The sequence below is a fragment of the Artibeus jamaicensis genome, unplaced genomic scaffold, assembly GCF_021234435.1.
Source record: "Artibeus jamaicensis isolate MK-2021 breed Jamaican fruit bat unplaced genomic scaffold, CSHL_Jam_final contig_465, whole genome shotgun sequence".
NCBI lineage: Eukaryota > Metazoa > Chordata > Mammalia > Chiroptera > Phyllostomidae > Artibeus > Artibeus jamaicensis.
Genome location: NW_026521843.1, coordinates 28717806 through 28729024, shown reverse-complemented (window position 1 = coordinate 28729024; position 11219 = coordinate 28717806). Strand labels below are relative to the sequence as shown.

The 11219-nt window shown below is 46.5% G+C and overlaps 1 protein-coding gene across 1 annotated transcript in view; it reads right to left on the bottom strand.

The window, feature by feature from the left end:
• Positions 1 to 208: 208 nt before the first annotated feature.
• PRKCE (protein kinase C epsilon) overlaps positions 209 to 11219 on the bottom strand; it is a 486343-nt gene continuing 475332 nt past the window's right edge. The window contains exon 15 of the mRNA XM_037161258.2: positions 209 to 307. Within this exon, the coding sequence (XP_037017153.2) occupies positions 224 to 307 (84 nt within the window). The 3' untranslated portion in view covers positions 209 to 223. The remainder of the gene's footprint in view (positions 308 to 11219) is intronic.

Genomic DNA, 11219 nt, shown 5'->3' with positions numbered 1-11219 from the left:
AAATAGAAATGTTTAACTTCAGAGGGGACCTTCTGTGTTGTCCAAGTCAAAGCCTTTCCATTTGCATGGCCTTTAGAGATGACATACTATGACCTCATTTGCTGCTCAGAATGGTCCCACGAAGTAGATAGGGAAGGTGCTGTGCCCCACATGACAGCTAAGGACAAGAACTAAGAAAAGTTAAAGGACTTACTCAAGGTCATCCAGCTAGTGAACAGCTGAGCTAGGACCGGCGCCCAGGTCTTCTGAAGTCTAGTCCAGCACAAAGCTGCTGAGGTCCTCCTGGGCCAGGAAATGCACAGGCCAGCTGGGGACAGAAACAGGGTATATTATTTTCTAGGTATTTTTGAAGCTTAAGAATTGTACACTTTTTAAAGAAAGCTCATTTTTTTTAAGAAAGCCCAATAAGTACAGCATACAAAATATCTGAAAGCAGAGTGTGACACTGAATCATTATTAAGTTGATGAATGAGAACAAGGCGGTGGTAAATCACACAAAAATGTAAAGTCAGGATTATACGCGGCCGTTGCAGCCAAGTGCGCCTCCTCATCAAACGAATGTTTGTATTGGGTTTTGAATTATAACCATGGTTCAGGTCGGCAGCTTCCATTAGAGGAGATAAGGAAGGACTGCCTAGGCCAGCAGGTTGGTGCCGGATCAGTCCAAGTGCTGCCTTCTCCCTTTGTCATGCAAATGGCCTCATTCTACAAATACTACAGAAACATTTTAAACTTAAAATACCCTGTCTTCCCTTTACTCTGAGCACACCCAGAGCACCATCTCTTCTTAGTGGTGCAGTGTGTCCCACGTGTTATAGACAAGGGTTTGTCCCCTCAAAATCCATACACTGAACCTAATCACCAACGTGATGGCCTCGAGGGGTGGGGGCGGTGCTGAAGTTAGGTGATCAGGTCATGAGGATGGAATCTTCATGAACTGGTTTAACACCCTTATGAAAGAAATCCCAGCATTCCCTGGCCCCTTCTGCCAGGTGAGGACTCAGAGAGAAGGGCTATGAATGAGGAAGCATGCTCTCACCAGATACTAAATCAGCCACTGCCTTGATTTTGGATTTCTTAGCTTCTAGACCTGTGAGGAAAACATTTCCGTTGTTTATAAGCCCCCCAGTATTGTTAGCGCAGCCTGAATAGACTAAGTCACCATGAGAAGGACACATGATTGTTTAGCTACACATGTGTGGACGTTGGTGGTGTGTGCAATGAGTGCCTGTGAACACAGACTGCAAACCTGTGGGCCGTGTGTGTAGGCTAAGTCCCAGGAGAGGGCTTGCTCGGTCAAAGAGCAAGGGCATTATGCATTTTCATAGATATTTCCAAGGTGGCCTTCAGCGATGTCTGCCCTACCTACCTGCTAATCTGGCCCCACCTTTGCCAAAGATGAATATAAAATTATTTTATTCTGTGACAATACGCTACTGAAAGTTGGTGTGATGTCATTTTAATCTGCGTTTCTTTAATTATGAATGAGATGGAGCACTTCCTCACGTGTCTATTGGTGATGACATTTCTTTTTTCTGTAATGCCTATGCATATTCTTTGCCTATTTTTCCTTTGGTCTTATCTCTTCTCCCATTTTGATTTATTCATTGCCCCACTGTCAACCAAGAAGCCCTATATTGGACAAAACAGTCCCTCAAAAGTGAGGGAGAAATCAAGACATGCCCAGATAAACAACAGCTGAGGAAGTTCACCAACAAACCTGAGGGGCTGCCTCAGGGGCACGGTGTATGTCAAGTTCTGGTGTAAGGTGGGTGGAGAGCGGGTAGTGGTCGAACTCAGCAACCGCTGGTTCAACAGGCAGGCTCTCCCCTGTCACCCACTACTGGGAGTCAGGCTGTCGGCAGTACAAGATGAGGGAATGTTCCTCTGGTGGCTTCTGCAACTTCACGAGCCTGTGACTCATCTCTGGGAACATCTGGCAGCAGCTCTGTGGGTGGGGATTCAGGCGCAGGTACCTCAAGACCAGCCTTCCCTGATTCTCGTACCTTGAGGCTCTGTACCTTGATGTGAACTTGATCTTATGCCTGGACAGGGCGTCCCAAGCCCTTTGCACCCTAAGGCCCGCCCTGAGCCTGATCTCAAGGGCCGCGGCTAAGTCCCAGAGGAAAACAACCATTTTTTTTAGGTTTTCCATGTCTTTATATGGATATTTCCACTCTGTTAATACATGATTTCCTTCACATATTCCTTTGATTTTTAAAAAATATCCGTAAGTGGATTGTTCTAAGTCTTTGTAGCAGATCTGTTACCTGGTCTTTTTCAAGGACAGTTTCTGTTGATTTAATTTTTTTCCTTTGGGTCAAATTTTCCTGTTTTTTTTTTGTATCTTCGTGAATTTTTTTTTTAAATTGGACATTTGGATCTAATAATGTCGTAAGTCTAGAAATCAGATTCTCCCCCTGCCCCAGGGTTTGCTGTTTTCTAATGATTGGTTTTGTTTTTGACTTTTTTTTTTAATTGTAGGCTGTCTCTGTGGTAGGGGTCTGCCTGGGGTGTAAACTTAAGTTCTTCTCAGGTCTTTGCTGATCCTGAACCTTTTCCTGGGCATGTGCTTACACCCCATATATTCTGTTGCTTTTGAATATCCTAGTCTTTAATGTCTAGCTCCAAGAAAATTAAAAGGGAAAAATAAAAAGACGTCAGTCCTTTGAGTCCCCTGGAAGTCACTTCACCTGGAGGAAATGCAACAACGAAGGTCCCCCACCCCTTTGCTTGCTCCTCTGTGATCAGGGACCGCAGTCAGCTATCGGAGCACAGATCCCCGATGTTGCCAGGACAGGGTCCTTTTTGCCCACCTTGATTTCCACAAGCTTCATACACGCTGCTTCTGGAATATGGGTGCTCAGCTGCCTGGCTTGGGGCTGGGTTGGGGGGAGGGATTGGTTGCTGCAAGAGTGCTAGGAGCTGAACTTGACTGAAATTAATAGCATTTTATTGTTCAAGCCTTTCCCTAGAAGTTGCCAGACTTGAACAGACTCCAGCATTCCCCAACAGTCACATCAGGGTAATTGTTTTCTAGGTAGGGAGACAGATTCCTGGTACTTTCTGCTTTGCCCTTTTCTCAGAATCCTCTTTAATTCATTTTATTCTGATTAAATTTACATGAGCATAGTTGGAAGACTACAGAAGTTATACAAGCTTATTACGAAAATTAGCACATCAGTGCCCATATTCTCCGCTAACTGCTGCTCCCCAGAGGCAACCAGTTTCCACATCATCATTTAGTTACATCACTATTTACATTTTCTGTGACTTCGTAAGTCCCGGTTCCAGCTGAGACATATAGTAAGCTCTGATTGCTTTCCTTTCCTGCACAGTGTTTTGGTTTGACTAGAATTGATACCTGTTTTATTTTCCCATTATCTTACTTTCTGATGACCTCATCAGTAGTTCAATGTCAACCCCTCTCCGAGCGTGTAAATCTCAGTGTGTCCAAACACAGTAGGTGTTCTATCGATTTAGTCTTGTCATGGAACAATCCAAATCTGACCTGTTCATGTCTCTCCTCTTTGCCTTCTGCACTTGGCACACAGCTGTTGGCCTTGGAATTCCCTTCTCCATCATTTTGGGGATTTCCTTCTTTTCTTCCTTGTATTGAATCCTTTGTTTCCTGGATCTTCTGTCCCCAAAGTTTCTGAGAAAGAATGTGTGGGAGACAATTTTCTTAACTTGAAAGTCTTACAGTGTCTCTATTCTACATTAAAATCTGATTGATGGTTTGTTGCAGGTATTTTTTTAATCAGAATTTTATTTACTTATTTTACTGGATACTAATATATTATTATTTATATGGAGTGCAAATTTTTTACTATATGTTATCTAAATTTGTCACATTGATTTTGAATTTTTAATTAAATTTATGGGAGTGACATTGGTTAATAAGATCATGTGAGTTTCTAGTGTACATTTCTGTGATACAAGGTTTGTATATTATATAAACATACTGCTTCATTATGTTGTCTTACAAAATTGCCTTCGAGAATTATGAAGTAATTCTGACTCTAACTATTTGTATGTGGCATCTTTTTGCCTCTGACCTTCTCAGAATCTTGTGAGATTTCTCTGACTTTCAGTGTCCTGGGATTTTATGATAGGCATTGGAGACAGTTTATTTTAATCCATTTTGCCAGAAATTGAAAGAGCCCTTTAATCTAGAATCTCATAAGCTTCTCACCCGGTGAATTTTCTTCTATCATTTCTTCGTTTTTCCCCTCCCCAATGACCCCCACCTCCTAGTGTGTATTCTCTTGCATAGTCCCATTCAGTATTGAGAGGGGTGATTCCGTGACCAGCTGCATGTTGTAGATGATGATGTTGTCCAAAGGGAGTCACAGAAGACATTTCCCTGGGGTCTTGGATCACTTGCTTGGGGAAAGTGAGCTGTCATCTCGAGAAGACACTAAAGCCCCCACCCCCATGGAGAGACCCCATGGTGGGGAACCGATACCTTCCACTGACAAAGACCACGACCTTGACAGTCATAGGAGCAAGTCACCTTGGAAACATATTCTGTAGCTATCGTCAAGCCTTAAGAAAACTGTAACCCTGACTAACCTCTGGCTGAACCTCATGAGAAACCCAGAGCCAGAACCATTCAGCTCAATCACCCCTGAACTCATGGCCACATAAACTATGTAGTATGCACTGGAGAATTTTTCATTGGAGAAAACTTTGAAACATTTCTCTTTATCAGAGGTCTGCTGTTTTGCTCAGTCAGCATTTCTCCTTCTGGTGAAAGAGTATCTCTTCTCCTCTGGGAAATCATCTGTGGGGTTAGACAGCACTTGGCCCCTCCCCTGATCCCAGCTGAAAAGATCAGCCAGATGTGATCAATAAGACTCACCTTCAGGGCCTCGTTAGACTACTGAGCCTACTCCGACTCAGTACACAGAAGGCGGAGGCCTGTGGCTGCTGGCGGCCACCGTGGAGGACTGTGTGGAGGGAGTCCGCCTCAGATTGAAGTCGGTAGAGCCAGCACAGAAGCAGTATCTTGTTGACACTGCTGGAGGCTTGCAATATAGCCATTACTAATGTTAATGGCAACACTTGAACCTCCCAGTTACCTGAACCAATATATTTTTTTATTAAAAAGAAAAGGAGGGGCCCTGGCCAGGTGGCTCAGTTGGTTGGAGCATTGTCCCATGCACCAAAATGTTGTAGGCTCCATCCCCTACTGGGGCGTGTACGGGAGGCAACCTGTCCATGTTTTCCTCTCACACCAAAGCTTCTCTCTGTTTCTAAAATCAATAAACATACCCTCGGGCGAGGATTAAATCGGATCTGCCTCTTTCCTGACTTAACTTGTTAAGAGTTTTTTAAAAATCAAAACTGTATGTTTATCTTTTCACAAGCATTTTTTTCTGCAGCTATTGACATTATCATGAGCTTTGGTTTATAATGATTAATATGATGAATCATAGAACTTGATTTTATTACATGAGTCGGTGGTTCTCAACCAGGGACAATTTTGCAGGGGATATTTGGTGACGTCTGGAGGCATTTTGGCTTGTTGCAAATGGGATTGGCGGTGCTACTAGTCTCCGTGGTAAAGCTCAGGCCAGGGGGCTGCTAATTACCCCGCAACAAACAACAGTCCCCCACAGCCAAGAGTTTTCCAGCCCCACATGTCGAGGGGCCCAGGCTGAGAAGCTGTGAAACTGGCCTCACATTAGGAATACAGCCCAACTCCCACACGGCGGGGCTCAGTATGCTTTTGTTCCGTGTGGGGCTTTTGCATCTGTCGTTCTTGAATGAGATGAGCCTGGGATTCTCTGTTTCCGACTATGTTTGTCTTACTTTGATGTCCAGATTTTGTTAGTTTCTTAAAATAAGATGGGGAGTATGTATTTTCCCCGTTTTTTGCAGGTTTGCATAGGATTGAAATTATTTATTTCTTGTATGTTAGGCAGAACTCACCGGTGACGTCGGCAGTTTAGAGTCTCCTCTGTGAAAAACATTGTAAATGGCTGATTGAATTTATTTTATCATTATATGATTGTTTAAGATTTCTATTGTTTAGGATTGTTGAGGATTTTTCTAGTGACAATTCAGTAAGTTGTGTTTTTCTAGGAATTTAGTTTTCAAACGTATTGATAAAATTTTCATAATATTACTTTATTGTCTTCATGATATCTGTAGGGAATGTAATGACCTGGCCTTTTAAATCTCCAGTGCTTTTTAGGTATACTTTCTTTTAGTCTTGATTGATCTAGCTAGGGTTTATCAACTTCATTAAAGTGGTTCTCAAAAAACCACTTTTACTTTTTTAATTCCTCTCGTTTGATTGGTTTTTATTTGGTTCATTGTTACTATGGCCTTTGTTCTCCCCCCTTTCTAGTTTTTGGGGGTTATTCTGCTATTCTTTTTCTAACTTCTTGAGATGGGTGGTCTGTTTCCGTGGTCTCGTGCTTCTGGAAGTTTTCACTCCCTCGTGTCCTGTGTGCCTGATTATATTTTTATTAAAGATGGGTAGACTGTATCTAAAAATTACTGTGAGGGACAGCGTTATACCTAGAACAGCGTTATCTTCTCCACAATGGATCTGTGCTTGCCTCTGCCAGGTTCATACACATTCCCCCTGACTGAGACCACCATAATCCAAATTAAAGGCTTGAGACCCCCTAGGCCTCCAGGTGACAGGAAGGAAGGCTCAGGTTGGTGCCGGGATCGGTTCACTTCTGGTTTAGGCTGAAGGCACAGTGAGGAGTGCTTCAAACAGAACGTCTATTTCTGGTGAGCTCTTGGCTCTGACTTCTGTCCCGGCTCCACGAGGCGACCAGGAGCTCAGGTTGGCTCCAGGGATATAATCAATCTCACGGCAAACAGGACTTAAAGTGACTTGGCTTAACTCGCTGGGTTCTGGTCTCCCAGCAATTCCTCAGCATTTGACAAGTTCCTTGATGCTTCTAAAACATTTTAAAACATTAAGAAAACATTTATTCTTTAAAAATATTTTGTTGTGCTTTTTTAGCTATTCTCAGCAGGAGGGTAGTTGGAGACACCTGGTCCACCTTTATCCGATGGGAACCTCCGTTATGTAACTCTACACCTTTTGGGTTTTGAGCCTTGTGGATGCCTCGTCCATCACACGTACACACCTTTTAAAGTAGAATTTTCGACTGATTCTGCGTATATTGCCACAATCCTAACAACGAGTAAAAAGATGAACAAGCTGGAAAAAATCAAGTCTTCTTGAATCCATAGGAAAGGTGAGGACACAGGGCAAGCTGAGAGACAGACAGGCAGAAACAGGCAGACTCAGCCGACTGGAGCAGGGACTTTTCCAACGACTCAACAACCCCAGCGTGCTGAGTCCTTGCCTTGGGGGTTCGGGAGCCTGGGGTAAATGAGGGCTCTGTCAATCCAAATGAAGGTCATTTGGGGGAAGCTTCCTCAGTGGGTCCTGAGGGGTGTTTGTGGAGGGGGAAGTAAAGGAGGAAGGAGACTCTCAGCAGGCAGGTGTGGGTCAAAGGCGATGGCCCACACTGCACCTCTTCAGGCTGCAGTGGCTTCAGAGGGCCAGTCTTCAGGGACAAAGGTGACCGGGTAGAGATAAGGTCTAGAGGAGAGGGTTTAACCAGAAAGTGGCGTCCTGCCTTCCTTATCCTTGCTCATAAACCAAATTCCAAGAATGCTGCTGGCTCAGGCTGAGCCCAGAGCAACAGGCTCAGTTGCCTAGACACTACCTTCAAGGAGTCCCCTTGGGGGCCAACGCTGGGGAAGCAGAGCCCTGAGAAATGGTGAATGCTGGCCCTCCCCCAGGTCCTGAGGACGACCACGGCCACCAACAGCTGGAGGAAACTGGTTTCCCTTTTCAGGCAGGCAGCGGGGCTCTGCCTTAAACTGGGATGAGAAAGGCAGCTCCAGGCTTCACTGGAGCTGCCCTGCACACTGCCCCCCCCCCCCTCCAGGGTGTCTGAAATTCCACAGTCAGAGATTCATTCCCCTGGGTTAGGTTTTATCTCCAGCTAAAATGCAAATCCCTTCCGGGGCTGTGGGGAGCACATCAGCTATTGTCAGTTGAATGGATGACTTTGTCATATCAATGTGCTGAGAGAGTAAACAGCAACAACAACGTCCTTATTCAGTAGGAGGAATTGTGCTAGGCCATAGCCCTGGCAAGTAACAGTGAGAAAGCTAGACTGGGACCTGCCCTCTAGAAGCATCTACAGGAGAAGCAGAGACAAAATGGGCATAGGTTCAGGACCCAGCACATGCCATGCAGACGGGGGCTGTGGAGGCCTGCAGGTGCCTGTGGGCTGTTCAAGCTCATGGGAAAGCCAGAGGGCACAGAGACAAGGATGGCTCAACCACTGGGCCAGCTCCAGGGAGCAGGGGGTAGGAGCCTGGGGGAGGAGGCCTTGTGGGCAAAGCTTCCCCCGTGGCCTAGGAGTGCCAGGGAAGGCTTCCTAGAGGCCTTTTAATGCAACTTGAAAGAACCTGATGCAGCGGAGGTTGGCTGTGAAATGAAGGGCATCGGCAGAGGGACAGCAAGAACACAAACATGTCCTCTGCACAGTCATGTTTGTGTCCTTGCTGTCCCTCTGGGGGACCGGAGTGGCTGGAGGGGTGAAGCTGGAAGCCTTGCTGGGCAGAGCTGGGCGTGGGCTCTGGCTGCTGTCCAGATTTTCTCTTAGATGCGCCCCCTTCTGCAGTTTCAGAAGCAGCAGGAAAGGCGGGAGGAGGGCAGATATGATGGCGTCACTGAGCCCTGCAGACCCGGGCACGGCCCTGGCCGGGCGCTTCCTGACCCCCGGAGAACTCTACCCTGAGACCTGAGAGGAGGACCTGTTGTCCCTTCTATCCTTCTAGGTCGTGTGGCTGATATAAGAATTACAGTGACATAGACATATCAACAGGAGGGAAAACAAGTTAATTATGTATGTGTGTACGGAAGCCCCACGAAGACTCAAAAGGAGGCCGGATAGTTGAGGCCTATAGTTATCCCGAGCTAAGGAAACAGAAGGGGCCTGGGGCCTTCGCAGGGAGGAGGCGATTCATGGGAAGGTGAGAAAAGGAAGTACATGAAAAACAAGCTTTGTCCAACTGTAAGTCTCTCAGGAGAAAAAAAAGTTGTCTCTGATAGTCTCTTCCTAGTACAGAGAGGGGGATACCCTTACAAATTAAGATTTCATTTCCAAATGTAAATTTCCCTAAAAAAAGTTAACTCCTAACCTGTTTTTGGAGCTTCTCCTGTGCCTGCACATTTTCAAAATAATCAGCTCAAAATGATCCTAAGGCCCAAGAGGCATATTTTGGGGTAATATTTTCTGCTCCCCTTCAGGCCTCTACCCCTCCCACTGCCTCTCTGCATCTTCTGCAAAATAAACTGGCATTTTAAAGACCTGGTTTGTATTAATGGAAAGAGGAGTTTATTCCTGGTACTGGATTCCTGGTACTCAATTCAACTCCGGCCAAGGACCCGGCCTGCTCCGGCAGGATATTTTCAACCTCTCCCAGAGGTGGCTAGGGACCACAGTGCCTCTCCAGGCAAAATAAAAAGGCAGATTAAAGAATTACAACCTTAAAAAAAAAACTAAGAAAGAAAAGTCCAAGAACAACAGGAAGCTGAACAGGAAGTTCCCATAGCAGATGAAAATATTTGAGAGTCATGCTGGGAGCAGAGGCTGAGGGCAGAGGGGATTTCAGGGACACACGGCCCTGGTGGTCATCCCTGCCACCCAGCCCTCTACCACCCCTACCTCCCACACGTGCCCCCGCACCTGCTGGCCCAGCCCTGCCCACTCCCGGGGGCTCTGCAAATGGGTGCTTAAACAGGCCCGTGCACACACATGTATGTGCTTGCCCAGATAGGCCCGTACACGCATATGCACACATATACTCATGCCAAGTAATATGTGGGCATGGTGAGCGTACAGGCACAGGTGCAGAAAAGGCAAACCCTCAGGGACACTCTGCGTACAAAACTATAGAGAAAGTGAAAGTCAGCTGCAAGCCCAGCCTCTCACTTGCTGCATCTGACCACCTCGTCCCCAGGCACCCAGGCCTCTGATGACGTCTGGCTGCTGCGAGGCTTCTCACAGGCGGGTCCCCCACCCCGCCCCACCTCGCCCCCACCCACTGCAGCCCTCCTTGGGCAGTAACTAAATTCTATCTTTCGAGACCGGTAGTTCTCGGGCATTTTGATTTCAGAACACTTTTATACTCTTAAAAACTATTATGAGGACTCCAAAGAGCTTTTGTTAGATGGTTTATAACTATCAATATAGTAGCATTGTTTCCCACTTCTGCAATTTTCTTTAACGTGCAGCTTATAACAGAGGACAGCTGGATTCTTGTACACGCCTCGGCGTTGACTCTCTTATGGTGTGTTTTGAGTGAGTAGCAAAGAAAACCCGGTATCACAGAGATTTTCGGTTGGAAAAGAGACCCTCCTGGCTCCCCTGTGCTAGGCAGCCTGGGACGTGTCTCCAGTGGTCCCCGCCTCCTGATCTTTACACCTGTGTCCTCTCCCCGTGGGTGTGGGCTGCACCTGGTGGTTCAGTTCAAAGGAATACATATAGCAAAAGTGACGGGATGTCGCTATTTTTTACCCTCACTCGAGGACATTTTTCATTATTGATTTCAGAGAGAGAGAAAATGGGGGGAGAGAGAGAGGAAGAGAGAAACATCAGTTGGTTGCCTCCCACACTCACCCCGACAGGGGATTGAACACACAGCCTAGGTACATGCCCTGACGGGGAATCCAGACTGCAACCTGTGGTGTTCAGGAGGACACTCCAGCCGACTGAGTCACCAGGCTGGGGGCTGGGACATCACTTTGAAGTTAAGTTACAAGCACTGTGGCTTCCGTCTTGGGCCCTCTCTTGATCTCTTGCTCAGAGGTTGTGAGCTGCACTGTGGGTAGGCCCCCCAACCCGCCCCGGAGCAAGGAACCGAGGGAGCCTCTGGCTGATACCCAACGAGGAGCTGGATTCTGCCAACAACCACGACGATGAACTCGGAAGCAGGACCTCTCCCTGGTGGAGCCATCAGATGAGACTGCAGCCCCAGCTGACGCCTCAGTTGTAGGCTGTGAGAGACCCTGAGGACCGACTTCTAGCTAAGCCATGCCCAGATTCCTGACTTACTGTGAGATGATAAATGTTTGTTATTTTAAGCTGCTAAGCTTTGGAGTAATCTGTTACACTGCAGTAGATTGCCAATGCACCCCATGAAAAGGCCTTGGAGACCGCAGG